The 20,584-nt window shown below is 32.6% G+C and overlaps 2 protein-coding genes across 2 annotated transcripts; both read right to left on the bottom strand.

The window, feature by feature from the left end:
* Nucleotides 1-518: 518 nt before the first annotated feature.
* ATIM (timeless family protein) lies at nt 519-11,827 on the bottom strand. Its single transcript, XM_022301450.2, has 20 exons — nt 11,553-11,827; nt 11,222-11,374; nt 10,979-11,138; nt 9,997-10,315; nt 9,584-9,715; nt 9,316-9,505; nt 9,080-9,210; nt 8,368-8,574; nt 7,104-7,270; nt 5,813-5,891; nt 4,585-5,091; nt 4,131-4,501; nt 3,741-3,824; nt 3,570-3,668; nt 3,080-3,331; nt 2,822-2,890; nt 2,518-2,727; nt 2,016-2,129; nt 1,294-1,556; nt 519-934 (listed from the first exon to the last, which is right to left on the bottom strand). Exons 1-19 carry the CDS (start codon nt 11,653-11,655, stop codon nt 1,298-1,300), a joined length of 3,606 nt encoding a protein of 1,201 aa, XP_022157142.1. The 5' UTR covers nt 11,656-11,827; the 3' UTR covers nt 519-934; nt 1,294-1,297.
* A 1,728-nt stretch (nt 11,828-13,555) lies between these two features.
* On the bottom strand, nt 13,556-14,839 carry LOC111023925 (acidic endochitinase). The gene is made up of 2 exons (XM_022301436.2): nt 14,444-14,839; nt 13,556-14,262 (listed from the first exon to the last, which is right to left on the bottom strand). Exons 1-2 carry the CDS (start codon nt 14,787-14,789, stop codon nt 13,727-13,729), a joined length of 882 nt encoding a protein of 293 aa, XP_022157128.2. The 5' UTR covers nt 14,790-14,839; the 3' UTR covers nt 13,556-13,726.
* Nucleotides 14,840-20,584: the final 5,745 nt, after the last annotated feature.

Genomic DNA, 20,584 nt, shown 5'->3' with positions numbered 1-20,584 from the left:
AATAGATTGTTTTAATGTTTGTAGATCAATAGGATTGTCCGGCATTATTGTTGATAGAGTTTCGTATCGCGATATCCATCTCATAACCCAATGTGAGGATGAATACCACGATATTAGACCCTATCGTTGTTTTGTACCGGGATTGTCTTAATTCATAAAGGGATTGTTTTAATTCATAAAGGGATTGTTTTAAATTATGATCTTTACCTAACGCAATTGAAGGATGAAAGATGAATGCAGTTTTAAATTGTAATCATTTAAATAGATTTGCCAATGAATGCAGTTTTAATACACTTAAATAGATTCGTCAATGGAAGAACCAATTAAACCTATCTCTGAAAATCCAAAGGCAAAAATGCAAGATTTTGAAACGTAAAGACCAAACAAATCTATAGCTAAAAGCTCAAGGACCAAAAGATACTTTTCCCTAAAAAAAATGTCATCAAGTTGAATGGTTCTATTATTTGTTCTTTTTGCAGTAAGTAGATAATATAATAAATATTAAAATCCAAGATAAATAAAAGGTAATCCAGATTTAATTTTTATAAATAAAACGTAGGGGCAGAATCATTATCAAATATAATCTTAATATTTACAACCTATGGTATAAAGCACAGCCTATTTTTCAACACCACCAAAAGGAGGGAAAAAAAAATAAAAAAAGAAATACACATCTCAGATTTCCCAACAAGAGCAATAACTTCATCTAATCTCTACCATCAAAACGTCGCCTGCCCAACACATGAGTTGAAAATTACAAGTATAATAATGTACAAAAATCAAGCTGTACAAAATGATCTCCAACTTTTGGTTGTGCTGATTTCGTTAAAAGTGCTTCAGACGAGAACGCTTGGGTAGTAAGCAAATAGCTTGAGCTTCCTCCACTCGGGCGTTATGGGCAACTACATTTTGAGCAACGCCCTTGCTGGATATCCTGTCAAGTCAAATCGTTATAATTAATTTAAAAGGAACATATATACAGATCAAAGATTTTTCTAGCTCAAATCAAATATTTTCTCAATAAAAACATCAAATTTGTGGGTTAAATGGGTCAAAACCATAAGCGAAATTCATTTTGTTATGTAAAAACATTTGTTTTTTTTCCCGTATAAAAAGCAAGTTTCAGCAAACTCATTTTAGAATAGAACTTTGAAGGTTAAAATTATGAAAGTCATAGTTGGAAGGATTAAAATGTAGGCAAAAAAAAGGAAAATATATAATTGCTCTTTAGCAATACTAGCACAAGTTAAACCATAGTAGGATAAATACAAAGAGAAAAAACCTGGCCATTACCATCTCATTCTTCATCCTCAAGATCAACAATCCTCAACTTTCTTCCAGTTGTAGCACTTGCTCGATACACACTAGGAGCCACTTCATCTTCCGAATCTACAAACTCATTATCGATCGCCTCTTGCATCAAATCATTCATACTGATGCCAGGTTCAGCATCCTTACCTTGAATTTCTGTGAAGTCAATCAAGCCAATTTCATCTTCTACCGGCACTTTACCAACCCCTATTGGTTCCAACCTACTGGCTTGATTGCTATCCTCCCTGGAACAGATAACTCTAGGTTAGCAGTCATATATATAGTACTTTTCTAAAGGGGTCTTCATATATCTTACTAAATAAACATTAAAACAATCTAATTTCACAACTTTTCCAAAGGGGTCTCAATCATCAAGTTACGAAAAATATGGCTAAATGACTTTTTGCTAGATTTTTCTTTTTAAGGAACCAAAGAATCTTTAAAGATATGGAGCTCTCCTTTTATGGGTCTTTTAATGCTATAGGTTCTTTTTTTTCTTATTACATGTAAATGATCTCCTATTTTCCATCACAATATCTTCTCCTCTTTTATCCAATTAGAGAGGCTTTGTGTAACTCTCTTGGGCTCAGGTCATTCCCCCTCTTTTATAATTTCATACCATCGATGAAATTGTTTTTTTATGAAAAAAAAAGTAAAAAAAGAAAAGGCATTTTGAAACACAATTACTGTGAAGAGGACTTTACCTTTGCGTAAACCTTTCTGTAGCTACACCTTCAGATTCCTCATCAATTAAGATACTCTGTGTTGAGATGGAACTGAGCTCCTCTGTTGACTTGGCAAGATGCTTCCTTTTTTTCCTATACTCAAAAGATTGGAATTGATAAATAGAAAGGAACACATTGGAGAAGAGAGTCAATTGAGTTGATAATTTCAAGTTTGCTCGCAATCTTGTATACTTTAATAACTACAAAAAATGAGCTTCATATCCTAGATATGAAGAGGATATTATAATAATAAAAGCCAACAAATAGGTGAGAAAAAATTTATGAGAGAGAGGATACAATTATAAAATGGCGATGACACTATTGTGAAATGATGCCTGAATTTCTCTCTGTCAGAAGTCTTTTAAGGTAGTTGAAAAACTTATGACTCCCATCTAAGGGCAGATTACAACCAACATAGTATTATCAAGCAAGATATGAGAACATCTAGATAGTGGATAATCAAGTATGCGAGCATGCTCACCTATTTATTAACGAGAGCAATGTTTCATCATCACTTCCAAATTCCTTATCAGTAACAGAACCATTGTGCTCCCCATCACTTGACCTCCTCCGATGAGAAATATGCAAACCCAACTGCTTGAGCTTTCGAGAAACTTGCGCAGAAGTGAATTTGTTACCAGCATCCAGCGCATTTGCAATCATAGAACTACATCTCTTATGATCTTTAAACCTGTTTCAGGAAGCACATTTGTTAAGAATATTTGAATTTCAAAAAAGCATTGGACTAAAATTTCACCGAGCAAACAGTCCAATTAAAAGCTTACTGCTCATATAGAGCTCTGATCTTCACTTCATGTTCTTTATCAAAAGCAAGAACTCTTTTTCTAGCGTGTCTATGTCATGGAAAAATAAAGGCAAAAAGGTCAGTCATGACATATAACTTAAAAGTTAAACATTGTACAAACATTGAAGTGCCCATCAGAGACATAAAAGAAATTAAACCACAAAATCTTCAGACGAAATGGTTAAAAACCTTCATCTACACATTCTATCATGAAAGCAAATAAAGGTCAAATACGTACGAAGGTTGACTCAATGAACTTTCCCCCAAAATATTTGAGTTGAGTGAACTATTTCTTTCTACCCCATTGCTTTCTCCCTCAAGGTTTTTGGAGATAGAAGAAAAGGCTTCATCTGCATATTGCCTCTTCTTTCTTTGAGTAACTTTTAACCCCATCTGTCTAAGCTTATTGGAAACTTGTGCAGGCGAAACTTTGACATCAGTATCAAGATTCTCCGCGATAAGTCTGCTACAATTCCTGTCCTCCTTGAATCTGACAAATATATTTCCAGTAACTCAGTACAAACGATTGAAAAAGTTGTTGGATAGAATAACTGAATTCACTTCCATGAGTAAATGAATTGGATCCAGTAAATCTTTTAACGGGGGAATCCAAAAAAATTGTGCAATGTGCAATCAATTACCAGGGTCGTTGCTCAATAAGTATCAAGGGGAAGGGTTATTACAATAACACTGCATTATAAGAAAATACAAGCGAAATCGATGCATACTTCTCATAAAGATCTTTAATTTTAGTCCCCAGTGCAGCGTCAAGAACAAGTCTCTTTCTTTTAGGAAGCCTTTTGGATTGATCATCCATAGACAGCTCACTGCAATAAATCACCAAAAAGTTCAGAAAAAAAAGCACCTTGAACAGTTAATAGTTGTAAATTTTAACGTACTTTTCATTGTGTTCTTTCCCTTCTATCTCATCATCCAAGGTGGTAGACTCAAGGCCTCTCTCAACTTCGTCAGACTTTGCTTCACTGTCAAATATGAAATAGATGATCTTTACTATCACATAATTTTTTGGGTAAAAAGGCCAGCTTACAATAAAGACATTTTGTATCAAAGAATTCTTTCGTGAGTTACCATTCAATAAATATCTTCTATCATTTGATTCATTTTAAATAACTTATGAAGACCTAGTAAACTGAAAATATCACGATTTACAATCTTTATGCTGATGGTATCAGATTCTACATTGATTTGCCTTATCATCTACTTTGATTCCAAAACAAGATTGTCAAAAAGTAAATAGGTCGAATATTTCGTTCAGATTCAAGTCTTACGCATGAAATCCAAAATCATTGGAGGGAATCACAACATCAGCTTCATCTTCACCAAGTGCATCCGCTATGCTTCTAGGAGTCCAATGCTTGCCCATCAACGAGCTATTTTCATCACCCCCGGTAAAATTTTCCTCTCTACTTCCTTTCTTCCAACAACCAAGCTCATGCACTAAGTACTCGGCATCAATGTAATGGCATTCTTTTCGGGTCTTCCAAAAGAGAACTTCCACAAAAAGAAGTGGCTGGTTCTTTATCTTCCTTAGCATCTTTCTCACCAAAATTGTTAGGAAATCAACCATATTAGCGTGTTCCTTGCATGGACTTGACTTCTGTTCAGATAGAATGTCATAAAATGTGGGAAGGAGAGATAACTGCAAAATGAATAGAGATTAGGCTTGTATGTATAAAATCTCTAAAATAGTGGTTCAACAAAAGTCATCGATAAAATGTTGACCTGGTACAACATTGGAGAAAGCTCCAAATCCTCGGTGATCCTCCGTAACATACATATTATGTAATGGTTTGTGTTAGTAGAATTGCTCTTGTAAAACTTAAGCAACCAGCATATTTTCTGAATAATGTTGTTGTTGGCGAAAGTAGATACTAGACTTGATACTTTTAGATCAACCTCCACAGTTGTATTTTGCTGCTCATCACTAGAAGAATCGGCTGTGCTATAACCATCATTCAATTTTTTGTTCTCCATCTGTGACGAACTGCCTTCAAAACTTCCCATGTTTAAGTCCAGCAGTATCGGTTTATCGGCTTTATCAATAACAGAAGTCTCTTCCTTATTACCAGAACTTGCATTTAAGCTACTATTCTCACCAATAATGGTATAGGTCGGTTGCTCAATATGGGTTATGGCAGTCTTATTCTCAGCTCCCTGATCTTCTGACTGCTTGTTATCCCTATTATTTGCTGACTTTGCCTTTCTTCCTCTCCTTGATCTTTTAGAAACCTTTATACAAGAATTTCTTTTTAACATAAACCTCCAAAGAAACAATTATTTTGATACATATTTGAACAGACATGCAAGAGCACAAATTAATAATTTTCAGTTCTACGAGATTTGACTTCGTAGATACAGAAACACAATGCCAGGGAAGAGAGACCAATTAAATATGTGAATAGAGCTCTGGTTAGGGAAGCTCAAGCAATTAATATTTAATAAAATGAACAAAAGTGCCTATGCTATAACAATCACAATATTATACAAATAAGATTTTTATAAACACGTGAAAGTAGTCTCCAATAGTCCAATAAACTTCCTTTTGTACTATTAACCTACTTTACTGGTAACCTTGCAACCACAAAAAGTTGCAAAAGAGTAAATTAAATGCCATGACATAATGCTTGACTGAAAGAACACCTACACAATGGAATAATAGAAATCCTTTTCAAACAACAGCAATTACCAGAAATATAAAATCAATGACTACCCAAACTGGTACTTGCATTAGCAGTATGCCCTGTGAGAAAAGAGGACAGTCTACTTTTTTTTCCTTTTATTGAGAAGGTACTGTGCTTTCGTAGAGAAAAAAAAAATGGATGAATACATGGGACATACAAAAAGACATCTAGCACAAGGAGCCGAGCTAAAACAAAAGGGACAACAAAACCCATACCGAATAAAAGCAAATAAACAATTTAAGAATTATTAGTCAATATTAGAGTATTACCCTAAGTGTTCCACGAGCTTGGAGGTTCTCCATGAGCTGTACGACTTTATAGATCATCTCAACTAAATCTGCAAGATCACTGACCAGTGGAACTCATAAATACATGTGAAAAGAAATTACATCCATTTCTTAAATAAAAAACAAGGGAAACGTACAACAAAAACCTTTAACCCTCCCTTTAGGAGTTTAACCTGAATTTAAATTCATCACAAAGCCAGTGTAATAACAAAAAGACGAGAAAGTGAATACCAAGACAAAAACTTAATCCAAGACCTTTGTAGCTCAATTTAAGTGAACAATTTAGACCTTTGTAACTATTATTTTGTAGGATTCACTTTAGCCCAATCTAGAACAATTTAGCTATACGTTGTGGCTCAATCTAGGATTCACTTTCCCCGTTGTGGCTCAATCCAAGACCTTTCACCGATATGCAATATGAAGAAAGACATGATTTGACACCAACCCAATATTCTGGAAGTGGCATCTAGGAATGGAATATAGATGGCATGACAGAACACAAATGCTATGGATGAAATGACCTTAGAAGCTATTACCTATAAAGTTAACCAAAACACTGACCGGCATATTGCTAAAATTTTAGTTCCAGGGTTTACTAGACAACTCAAAGGATGGTGGGGTGATTATGTATCTCAAGAAGATAAATTAAGAATATTAAGTGCAATTAAAATTGAACAAGATGGCACAGAACTTTGTTACAACTTTAGTATATACTATTGCTAAAAGTTCTATAGGCAAGCCTACTAGATTTCAAGTGAAGAAAAGGAAAAGAATCGCTCCACATGAAATAGAGAATGAGCTGTAATCTTCAATGTAACTAGAGAATTAGCTTCTCTAGTTGCAGTGTAAAGCTATTTATCACTGATTACACTACAGCATCATGCCAATCTTGAAAAGAAAGAAGAAAACGTTAGGCATCCTTTTGAACGAAATTATGAAGGAAGCCAGGTCAAGCTTCTTAGGCATGTAAACTGAAAAAAGACAATAAAAAGAATGAGAAATAACCATGGAAAATTTGAGATACCAAATATACATCCTATAAAGACGTATTCTTCATTCCTCTTTATTTCATACATTGTACACCCAAACAAACTCAGACACCTTAATACCTTATGCATTTAATAATTATTGAGATTATGCATTGGACTTTCTGGTGACAAGTTGCATTTACAAATAGCAAATTTGTCACAACATGACTCAAAACTGAGAACATATGAACGCACATATGCCTAGATGGGAAAGCAACATCTTGGATCCATGTAAAGGAAAATACCTTTTAGGTTGTTTGTGAGTGTTGAATGACTTGAGCAAATTTAAGAGGAATTGAGTCATCCCTTGATCTGTCTGATCATAAAATAATTTGTAAAGTAGAATACGAGCTGTTTGAGGTTCCTTTGAATCTTCTGGTAATAATTTTAGCACCAAATCTAGCATGCAGATCTGTACAAGGAAAACTCTTCATTATGCTGATGTGACATGACTTCCTGATTGCAAAAAATATTTTTTTCTTCAATTTGAAAATAAAATAAAAAGTTTAGTCTACTATATAATCAGAAAAGTGTAAGATCTTCTAAATTCATGCAAGTAATATTTTCTTTTAAATAAATCTTAAACTAAAACTTCCAAAGTCCAGAAAATCACTGAGAACTTGCCACTGCCCCAATCATAAAAATGTGTGTATCATTTTTATGATCCCTAACGTAAAATTTCTGATTTAATATTATTTTTATTTTTTTTTGAGGGGGGACCAAATTTATAAAATTTCACCCTTCTTTAGAATGTTTGAAATATTCAAAACTATGCTTTGGGCACCATGTTATCAAATAATCCCATTACATGTCTGCCTACAATGTCCAATCATATCCTTACTCATAACTTGGGCTCAGTGTCATCAAATAATCCCAATACATGCCTGCTTAGGATGTCCAAGCATATCATACTCATTAAATGGGGTGCCATTGTTCTCAAATAATCCTAATTCGTGTCTGCCTACAATTTCCGCGCATATCCAATTCATACACAACCATAGGATACATATACATATACACATGCACATGACATGTTGGATGCCTATAGGTACAAAAAACCTTTAGAACCCAGCTACCGAAGATGCTTTATATATATATATATATATATATATATATATATATAAATACATGCATACATACATACATATACATATATAAACCATCAATTTTCAGTATAAGGACCTACAGAAGTAGATGATAAACCAAGCCAAGAGGATTACAAAAAGTTCCAGTAGCTTGTATTAGTCAAAAAATTATTGAGGACTTGTGTTAAAAGAGTCAAGCAACGATCCCAAATTTCAAATTATGTTGAACGTGCAGAGTTGAAAATTTTCTAGGTATGAAAGTCATTTTTGACAAAGCACTTCCCATTATGCTTGAGTAAAGAAATATCAGAGACAGAGATAAGATCACAGATAAGGCCAAACTGGATAGCTTTAAGCTTCTTGACTGGACAAGATAAGTAAAATAGACAGAAAAGTTATGGATTAGTGACAAAGAAGCAATCACCATATTTTTCATCAGACAGCCAGCTGCAGACAGAAACTTAAAATCACTTGTTTCCTTTAAGCCTTCAAATGCATAACGCCATTTTGTAACAACTAACTGAAACATTGCCTCGTTCATTGTAGCTGCTATTGGGCCGCACATGTTACCTTGGAAAAATGTGGAATCGACATGTTCCGTTTGATCCTCACTGGTATCAGCTTCAATTAACTGTAGCCAAGGAAAACAAGGGTTCTCCTCCAAGATTAATTTAGTTGAAATATAGTTACAGTCTCCAACCCTAAACGACCAACCTCAAAGAAGAATAACTCAAGCAAGATTAGCAAGAAAGAATTACATAAAAGTGTTCAACACAGTTCAGAGCAGAAGACCACGGCAGGCAAGAATATCACAAAAAAGAAAATTGAGTCCAGTGATACTAAAAAAAATCCAAATAGAGAATAGTGCATTAAGGCTGATACATATAAGCCTTCATAAATGACCTGTTATATGAATAAGGGAAAATAAAAAACAAAGGATAACACATCGAGCTGTTATGCACAAATGGCACAAATAATCATTTACAACAACTTAAAAACGTAATACTGAGAATGTAAAACTAGTAAAAGATAATGAACGAACTACAGTGGAGAGGATGAAACCAATTGATACGTATGTAAGCCATAGGCATCCAAGACAACTAAAGATAGCAAAATTTTAAAAATTCAATTCTCACCTTTGAAGTTGAAAACTTGTGATACTGAAAAGAAATAGCAAACTGTGCGACCTCAAAGAAAACAACCACATCGTTGTTTTGGATAGAATGATGTTCCTTTTCAATATCTTCATAAACCAACTGCATCAGAGCTGAAAACCATCAGAGTAGTTAGGATTCTGCATCCTGGTGAAATATAAGTCAATGAGTCCACTCAAAAAAGGAACTTAGTGACAACAGCAATTCCTGATACAAACCATTGTAGCCGCCTGAAAGAAACTGGTTGATAAAATTATGAAGCAACTGCATAAGTTTGCTATTTTTTGATGTTAATCTTCCATGGTCCCATGCAATTTTTTTAATTGGACCTCGACAAACTTTAGGTGGTTTAAGGCTGTTACAAGAAGTCAAAGATGGCTTTCCTTTGAGTACTAACTTTGAACCATCCTGCCAGGAAAAATTCCATAATTAGTCAAGCCCTAAGATAAAGCCCTGACAAGCATTAGCAGCAACAACACTTTGTACCAAGGTATGCCGCGTAAAAGTTCCACTGAACTGCGAATGGCGGTTCGTATTGTGTAGTCTAGAGAGCTTTCTTCTATCTTCCTCCATCATAGACTTCAGACTATTGACAGAAGATACCGTTTCTACATTTTCCTGATATTTAACCAAATTTTAGTTAGAACAACAGAATACGGGCATTAACCAACAGGGTCAAAGATGATATGAAAGCCAGAAGTGTCAAAATGTTGGTCATTACCAATATTTTCATTTTTTACATCAAACTGCAAGTCACAATAGTTAGACCAAAGTAACTTAATTGTATATTAGCAGATAGGCAAGAGGCAGCTTTATCTTACTGTAAATTCTTGACCGGCTAGCTGCAATTTACTCTCATACACAGGAATAATAGAAGAGATTAAGAGAAGTAAATTAACCTCATTGCTGTTTTGAGGTACTTTTGCAATTAACTCCGGCTCTTGGCCCATAAATATGAAATAAAATATTTCCAGAAAGAGTAATTTGTCTTGACGGAGATGGCTGCAAGAACCATCAATGTGTTGCGTTATCACCAATATGATGTCCATTACATTCTCCCGGAATAAAACTTCCAGAAATTTGTCTCTCAGCAATATTAACTGACAAGCTGACCCATCAGCCTTTTGCTGCAATGAGATTTCTTGAATAGCCAAAACATTTCGGAAGAGTGTTATAACCAGCTGCATCAATTTCCAGTCATCTTCTGAGAATGTTCCACTGTTTTTAGAGGACAATTCATAACCCAATCAACGGAAAGCAATATTAAAAACGAGCAGTCTGAAGTACAATAAAAGTTATGGTATAGCTGCCAATGGATATAAAGCCATAATAACAAGCAACTATAACTAGATCTATTCAGTTGACAAACAGCAGGAGACTATAATAATACGAAATAGTATCCAGGTATAGCTAAGCCCCAAAAGTACTATTTAAAGATAAACAAGTTTTGTGAAACACTATTTTATATATTCATTAAATATGTGCCATTAAGGTAGTTTAGTAATAGAGAATGTGAAAGAACCAAATATGTGCCATTAACTAGATCTATTCAGTTTAGCCTTGATTAATCCTGATTGGAGAGCCGTTCAGTATAGACTCCGAGTTTGTCATAAAAAAAGAATGTGAAGGTTCAAATACGAACTCTTAACTTCGTCAGCAAGCCCATAGAGAATTCAGATTGAAGGAATCAAAAACAACTTGAATGTGATCACGTTGAATGAAAGTAAGATAGGTTTTCTAAATGTGAAAGAAAAATGATTGAAAGAAATAGAACTATAACATAACTGCCAAGCTTCCTGGCGTGAAGGACCGAGTCACCATACAATTTTCTATTTTCTAGCTAAATGGAATTAAACGCTGAAGATTTGAAGTCCCGCTCACCAATCCAGATTTTCCAGCGGACTCTCTAAAAGTGAAACAATTATAGCAGTCACAGTACTGCAAGTGATTAAAGACTTCAAGCCCCATAAATACTCAATCTGTTGAGCAATGTCACTTGACGTGGGATCAACAGGCATTGTGAGGAACACCAGAATCTTCACTGAAGAATTGAAGAAAATATGAGAATTTTCTACCAGATAATTGGTAAGACATTCACTTTAAGAAGAAGAAAAAAAACACTACCTGCATTTAGAACTACATTGCGATCATCTTGACAGTATTCAATAATGGGTATCAGATCTTTAGCCACAATGTTCCATTTACAAACTTGCTTAAAAACATCGCGAGTCTGCGGGTCATCGCGCCTCAAGAACCTTAGTAAATCCTTTAAATTATCTGAAAAGAGAGAGCGAGAGAGAGAGAGAGAGAGAGAGAGAGAGAGAGAGAGAGAGAGAGAGATCGCATTAATCAACAAGTGGCTGTAAAATTTTTCAATTGGACGAAATTTGAGCTTCTTCTCCTCAAGTTTTCTTCAGACCCAGACAGAACAAACTAGAGACATGAATTGGCGTACCTAAACAGTACTCGCTCTTGGAGTAACCGATCCGATTACCGTAGTCATCCTCTTCGACGATTCCGAGACCAGCACAGATAACACATAGCCCATCTATCTCCATCTCCTAAGGAACAGTGCACTGCAATGGGATTTCAAGCATAGAAGCTTTCAAATGTAATAGATAATTCGATCAAATGGAAACTTCAGAGTGAGCTTGATGTGGAAGTGAAAACTCCGAGTTTTAGGGTTTCTGTGGCGCCAATCTGGTTTGTGAATTTTCCCGCGCAATTAGAACGCTATTGTTTGGGTGCATCCGGAAGTTTCTGCAACCTAATGACGTGGCGTAATGTGATTGGGTTAGACTTAAAATCCACAAAATATTTTCTTAAAGAGATTTCCGAAGTACTTATTAGTCATTTATGCTAAATACTATTTAGTAAATCGTAAATATACTGGATGTGGATGGTGTGCCTATTTTTTAAGATTTCTTTTTAATTTCATCCTTTATTTTTTTTAATTTCTCAATTTTTTTCCTACTGTATTAAAATTTATCAATGAGCTCATTTCGTAAACAACATTATTAAAATTTGTTAATAAAAACTAAAGCTAGTGACGTTAAATTGTTGTTGGTTTTATTTAGAGCACAAAATTGATCCAGTCGATTGAAATTAAGAGTAGTTCGATTTCAGTTCGAAATGACAACTATTTCCTATCATTGAAAATCAATATTTCAAAAAAAATTAATATTTAATGATGTACATATAATGACAAAAACAATGACACTCGAGATGATAAGTACATTTAATGACTATACTGACACCTATAATAATGATGGACATTGACGATCGAATTAAAGAGAAACAAAAACATTCAAACACAAGGTCGGACGTTTAACTGTCATTGTCACTCTTTAATTGCCCAACATTAGAAATAAAATTTGTTCTATTGTAAACTTCATCTTGATGTCAAGTTTGTGGCAGTGGTTTGGTGTTATCTATTTGATTCTTGATGGAAAATCTTTACTTAAATACAAGTTGAGTCTAGTTTAGTTTTTGAAGTTTAAGTTTATCTCTCATAGTTTTTTAACCTTTTAATTTTGTATCTAATAGATATCTAAACTTAAAAAATAGTTTTAATATGTTTTAAATTATTTAATTTTGTATAAAATAGGTCTTCAAACTCTTAATTTTGTGTTTATTAAATCCTTTGACTTATTTATGACTTTTTTGTTTTTAATTCACAGACAGACAAAAAAAAAAGAAGTTTAGGATCCCACTAGACCGATAAATTCAATTTTATATCTAATAATTAGTTAATTAAAATTAAGTAGATTAAGAATCTACTAGACATCAAATTTAAAGTTCAATGATCTATTACACACTTTTAAAGTTTAGATATCTATTAATAAACACAAAATTGAATATTTACGGAATTGTTAGATACTTTTTAAAGTTGATGGATTTACTGTATTACATAAACTTGTCTACAATAAATTTCGCTCAACTGTATTGCACCTATCTCCAACCACAAGGTTGGTCTTGTCCCGATTTTTGTAATTAAAACCAACCAACCGAATAGATGCTAAGAAAAAAAAGTTAATAAATAAAGTCAACCCAAATTGAAAAGGTCTAACTAAATGGATCAAGAAACACGAACTTAAATATTGGTGAAATACTTCCATATGTTTAACTATATGTCAATTATCTATGAACTACGCTTATTTTGGCACACTGATGTGAAATCTAATTAGTGTCCAAACATAATACATGATATCATATATTATACATATATTTGTTCAATACTTTATGTCGCTAATCCGTGGTGGACAGAGCTAACAGGTGACGATAAAGGTATCTCCACATTTCGAACCTCGGGAGAGGAGGATGTTGATCGAGCTTTTCTCGTTTTTATCTCGATAATAGTTTCTTCTATCTACTAAATCACATGTATTACAATAATAATAATAATAATTATTATTATTATTATTATTATTATTTTAAACCCAAAAGAGGCGAAGAAAATTGAACCAACAATGGATAGAACTATGATAATTCTACTCAATATATAAAATAAAATTTTATATATTGAGTCACATGAATTAAAATATGAAAATGTAACACTAAAAAAAAGGGCTCAAGAAACCCCATTTCTTATTTTTTACTTAATAATGGCTCCGAAGACTTTATGATTATTCAGAGGCTGCCTTTAATGGCGTCACTATACCCATTATCAAATGCCTTGCTCCACAGCATAACTCCTCCATATTTGGGAGAACTTTTAATCGCCGGAAGAACTTGAGAAATCAGCACATCCGCCGGAATAAAGCCGCCGGAAGGAGCAGCCTCAGGCGCCGCCGGCAGCCCCATGAAGAGGCTCCCCGCCGGAAACGTTGTCCACTGGTTCCAAGAATTCAGGAGGCTGTCCGCGTTGCCATTGGCGAACATGCACGACGGATTGTTGTAGAATTGAACCCAAACCAAATCGAACAACCCGGTTCTCACCGCCGCGTCCAGGTGGGCATCGGGGATCGGGCACTGGGGGGCCGCGGAGAGAACAACCTGGCCGAAGCTCTTCAGCTGGCGGGCAAGTTCGTCCCAGAACTGCCCGGAGCCGGACTCGATGTCGAAGTCAATGCCATCCAAAACAGCATCGCCGAGGGGGCGGGAGCTGGACTGTCCGCCCAGGAAGTTGTTCCAAAGGAACTCAGCGACTTGTCTAGCGTCATCCGCTGTCAAGAAATTCATAAACCATTAAATTTATCCTAACTTATCAAAAATTTTTTTTCTAGTTAATAATTCACAAGTTAATATACGCTGGTTAGACAGGGATCATGTATTCAAACTTATGTATTTCATGTTCTTTGGAAGAGAATGCTAAAAATATTCCTAAATGATTAAATTTATCCAAACCTGAAGAGAGGGAGTAGCTTCCAACGGCTCCGCCGATGGAGAGAAGGACTCTGATGTTTTTAGATTGGCAGGATCTGATTTCGTTGCTTAAGAAGGTGCAGCCGTTGTTGTCGGGATTGCAGTGGCCGGCGAGGTTGAGGACCGGAGTCTGGCCGCCGCCGAAGGTAGTGAGAAATGCAAGGTTAACGAATTGGTAGTTTCCGGTGTCACAGGTGGAAGCGAGAGAGCCTTCACCGCCGTTTTGGCCCCAGTAGACGGCGATTCCGGCAGCATCGGAAGAGCGTAAAACGGCGGCGAGGAGGAAGAGAAGGGAGAGGGCCGAGGCTAGTCTGTAGGCTGCAGCCATTTCTGATGAGCTTTAGTTTTTTTGGGCGTGTTTGATCAGTAATGGAGAAGATGAAGTGAATTTATGGGCAGGGAAGCACATCACATGGCTTGACCAAGTCAAGGAAAAAAACTGGATAATACAAATCTTAGCCACTAGTCTCTTGACATGTGTCATAGAGAATTGGAAAAAATATATATTACATGCTAATTAATTGACGTGTTCTAGTTAAAGAGGAAAATAAATTATTTAATTGGCTAGAATTCTAGTCTATGTCTAACTTACTCTATACGATCATTATTTGTAGTCAAATTAACATTTTAGAAGTTATCGCATTTGGCTAATCCGAACATAAGTGGGTAAGGAACAATACTACGTTAGATCTCTTTATTAAACTGATTTTTTTTGTTATATTTGATCAATCATATATAGCTTTGTGCATAAGATATTGGCCTGTTACTATATTTCAAATGTGATTGGATCGTATACATCCTTGTAATTGTTGAACTAAAAAAATAAAAGCTATAATGTTCAGACTTTTATAGGATTTTTGCTCTTATAAAAAGATAACATGTCTTTTGTTGAAACTCATATTTAATTAGAGTCAACTCTAGCTCACTCGAAAATTATAACATTATTTCTTTCTCTTGATAGTTTACTTCAACTTGAACTTTAAAACTCTCTTCGATCCGTGCATTGGTCAATCCAAAAACTCAAATTTATCCAATAATGTTTAGGATATAGAAGATTTGAATCTACCATATTTTAGAACAAGAGAAATGTCTTAACTCAGGATCAAATTTATTCATGTATTAACTTGTGAAATGGTGAGCTGATCCAGACCATAGGATTCTTATCTTCTCGAATTTGATCTCATTTCATGTTTATCCCTCCATCCATTTTTTTTTACATTAGATCAAACAAATCATCCATAAATAAAGATATTTATAATTATTTAAAGTACACATTATTCGAACCATCCACGCTTGATTTTGAATCTTAGAGTCGTTTCTACAAACACACACATTGTGGTATAATTTCTTATTTTACAAATCATGGCATGGACGATGAATTATTATTTAGCATTCAATATTTCCACAAACACACATAGGAAAATTAAAAAAGTAGATATAGGAAAATTATATTTAGATTATCATCCTAGGTTTTACTTTAAAATTATGTTTAAATATTATTCTCTCTAATTTTAGTTTTTATTCATTTTGATACATATATTTTCAAAATATCTATTTTGGTCCATATGTTTATTTATTTAGTTCCTATACTTTTGAAATGTTTCATTTTGTTTATCGTACTTTTAAAAAATGACCATTTCGATCCATTTATTTTTATTTTATCTCGTGTTTTCAACTATAATTTTAGCATAACAATTCACTCACCAAATTTTTTAAAATGTAGTCATAAGTTTATATTAAAAGATTTCATTTATGTTAAAATTTTACCCCTAGGATTTAAAATGGTAACTTTTTTAAAAGATGAGAAATAAAATGAACGTTTTAAAAAGTATGAATAAAATAAATAAAAATAAAAATTGATATTTTGTAAAAGTACATGAATCAAGATAAGGTGTGTAAAATTTACTCAATTTTAGAAAGAAACAAAGAAATAAAAAACTATAGGCTGCCAAACAAGTCTTGGCGTCAATGAGAAGAGTTGACCAAATAATATAATTGTGATTGTGACCAAACTGCCCCGCCTTCTCTCATTGGAAACTGAAAAATATTAAAAATTAGTTATAAATTATAATTTGACCTGTTCTACAGAAAATATTAAAGATTAGGTATTATTTGACATATTTTTTTAAAAAAAACTTCAATCATTAAGTGATAATAATCATATTGTTTAAAATATTGATTTTTGAATTGTTATCAACTTTGATTTAATTATTGGCCTATTGCCTGTTAAGTTAAAAACTTAAAAAAGACTAAATATATGTGTCCTTATGTTTTTGGTGTTTTTCTAACCATTTTTTTATTATTGAAATTAACAATTTTCAATGCTACCTTTCTCTATTATAATAAATTTTATCGTTATTTAAAAGATGATGTAATACAAATTGGACTGATGATTTGATGATTTAATGGAGTAACGTGTAATATAAGAAAGTAGATTAGTTAGATAAAATAAAAGTGGACAGATAAAAAAATTAATTTAAAATATACTGTCTTCATGTGCAATTATTATTATTATTATTATTATTATTATGATAAGGTGTATTCTATCCGGAATACTCTCTCATGCCAACATCGTGGTAAATTATCATTTGTTAATAGACGTATCAAATCATTATTTAAATAATGATGTTAATAACATACGCTTATTAAAATAAGAATTGATAAAATTTAGAGATTTAATTTCAGGTTTAATAACACTGACCATATAAAAATTAAGCAACTAAATCAACAAAATTTAACCTAATAGATAATACTTCAGTCCAAAACCATATCTAAAGTAGCTATTTTTAGTTTTCAATTTATTGACATGTTTTTCAATTTTATGAACCTAGTTGTCGCTGATGGATAAAAAAAACATATTTGTGATTAAGTTATACATCTCCTTGAATTTTGAATTATATATATTTTTTTATCTATATCATTAACCTCAGTTAACGACGTGTAGATAAGATTAGATAACGTATTGATCTTCATAATGGATTTAGGGAAACGTTTTCGAGAAATTTGAGATGTTGCAAGCAACCAAGAGACATTATTGCTTAGCAACCAAGACATGAACATTGACAAAGAAAACTAAGCAAGTCAAGTTGAATAAGCTCACACGTTAGTTTTTGAAGGGAAAAAGGAGGCTGCCCAAAGTTCCCAACCAACAAATTCCAAACAAATATACCAATTAATCTTAAAATATTCAAACCAAAGAGGGAAAAAACCTCTTGAGTATTCAAATCAAATAGGATGATAATCTTTAATTTTTGCATTAAATATGAAACCTATAATTGACTTCAAAATTCCATTGATATGAAAGAGAAAACAATGTTTAATATTTAATAAATGAAAAAAAAAAAACAGTGCTTCTTAAAAAGAATTCCTCCCCTCATTGATACCGATAGTTTTATTATTAGTTGCGTCATGTACTAATTTTCAAGCTTATAAGTGAGGGAAAAAATATTAAGAATATATAATAAAAAACTAGAAAATTATTATCATTCATGCTAAAAAAAATAGGTTATATGCGAGAACTAAAAAAATATAATGAAATAAAAGATTTATCAAAATATAATTTTCTCAAAAATTTGTTCTGAAAAAACAGAAAATAATAATTATATAAATGAGCCTAAATAATGTAGGGACTGAAATGTCATTGAGAGGAAGTTTCCTTAGGGTAAGGTACATTTAATAAATATGAAGGTCCCTAGCAACTAAGTTTTGATGGAGAAAAAGAATTCAGTCCTGCCAAAATTTCCAAAGCAGAGAATGGAATGATGTACCCATTAATCATAAAGATTTCAAACCAAATAGTGAAAAAGAAAGACCTTGAATATTCAAAGTAAATATAATAGGATTTTACAATAATGTCTTTGGTTTAGGTTATATGAATAATCATTAAAATCTCTATATAACATCGTGCCAACTACATTTATGACGTGGATCCACCACTCATATATACAACATATATACAACTATTACTTTTTTCCTACAGGAAATCTACGTTTAAGTATTAAGTATTCTATGGGTAAGGTAGAAGAAATTCTTCCCATGACCAGGAACGGATCCACGCGTAGAGAGTGGGACACGTGCCCCTTAATTTAATTATATATAGTATACATTTTCATAATAAAAATTGTAATTGCCCTCTTGGCTTCCTTCCATCAATTAATACTCCAATCTCATGTTTAAAACAAACGCTAAAATATTTTTGAAACAAAGCTTAAATTATAAGGGACTAGGATGTCGTTATCTACAAAATAATAATAATAATAATAATAATAATAATAATAAAAGAGACATATGGCCAAGAGAGGAAGTTGCCTAGGTTTAGGTATATACATATAATGTGTGAAAATGGCTATTAGGCCATTAACTTTTTGAAAAGAAAACTAAAGTATAAAAGACTCAACCAAGTCAAGTTAAAAACACCCCACTCCACAAGTTATGAAGCAAAAAATAGAATTCATGCTGAAGTTTCCAATAAAGAAATTGGATCTACTCTCGTTTTCGACTGCTCACCATCTATCTCCGTTTCTTTCAAACCAAAGAGCAAAAGAAGACACAGATAACAATATTTAATATTTAAGTGTTCACTGCTCAACATCTATCTCTATACTGATCACTATGAAAAGAATTGATAGTTTGGTTAGTTTTTGCCAACTTGTTCAAAGTAAATAGGTTGCTATATTCTCTTAATTATGTTACATGAATAATCATTAATACTCGTTTAGTAACGTTTCTATTTTTTTTTATTGTTTCATGTTTCCTTTTTTAATAAATAAAGACAAAAATGTATTTCACTATTATTTCTTGTTTCTTGTTTTCTTTTTATAATAAAAAAATATAAACATGTTTGGTCGACCATTTTTTGTTTCTCATTCTCTATAATTTTAAATTAAAATGATAAAAAAATTTATATGAAATTAACTATTCAAAAATTTTAATGTTATATTTATCTTTAATATTTATTATAAATTTTATAAGTGAATAATGATAAAATAATGCTTTTATTTATGTTTAGGAAAAAAACTAGAAATGAAAATTGGAAGGAAGGAAAAAAAAACTTGATTTTGTGTTTCCAAAATTTTTACACAATTTTAGAAATATTTCTTAAAAATGAGAAACGAATACAGTTACCAAATCTTTATATAATTTCTCAAAAACTAGAAAGAAGAAATAGAAATGAGAACATTATCAAACTAATTTACCGTGACATCATTCATTTTTTAATATTATTAAAAATATAACTATTTACTAAAATATTATAACCTCCTAATTATTCTTAAAAATAATGCTATTTTATATCCTTCGCTCGTACATCGATGACTTATGCCAATACAACACGAGGTCGCGATGTCCTTAAGTGTGTCTTTTCAAGAGATAATATGTAACCAAGTAATATATATGCTATTTATAATTTGTAAATAGAATATGATGCAAGTACTAACCATAAAATATATATATATATAGAGGTTTGTAAGTTGCTGGTTTTATTATTATTATTTTTTTTTTTTTATTCATGGATATCATTTATATCATAAATTTTTTTATTAGTCTGGTGAGATCATGCCTGTTTAAGATGACTGTCTCTTTTTGGTTCTTGACTGGATTCCATTTTTAGATCAATATTATAGTATTACAAAACCAATTGATAATAAGAGAAGTAACTCACTTATATTATAATCCTTATTAGTCGTTATTTTCTCAGTATCGTTACCACAAATCATCAAATAAAGTTGAAAACATCTCCAATGCGGAGATTTCCTATCTATCCTTTCCAAATCGCAAATCATCCCACAAATTACAAATTCCCCCAATGTAAACTCCACCTGTGCAAATCTTCCAAATTGGCCCACAGAATTTTGAAATAAATAAATAAATAAATCTGTTGGAAAAAGAAGAGACGACATAGTGATATTTAAAAATAAATAAATAAATAAGAAATACATTAGCAGGATCAAAACGCACAATCTAATGACCATTAGATATATAACTCTAACGAAAGTGATAACTATATTATAACGATTAGTTTCAATTTCAATATCTTATTTTGATAAGTCATATCTTTGGTGTTTCCCTTCGGTCCTCAGTTATCTCGTGATGCCTTAATGCCTTTGGGATACATAAACCTTATTA

This window comes from Momordica charantia (assembly GCF_013281855.1).
Source record: "Momordica charantia cultivar OHB3-1 chromosome 6 unlocalized genomic scaffold, Mcharantia_2.0 BLBB01000006.1, whole genome shotgun sequence".
Taxonomy (NCBI): Eukaryota; Viridiplantae; Streptophyta; class Magnoliopsida; order Cucurbitales; family Cucurbitaceae; genus Momordica; species Momordica charantia.
Note: the sequence above shows the minus strand (reverse complement) of the source record. Positions and strands in the feature narration are given on the sequence as shown.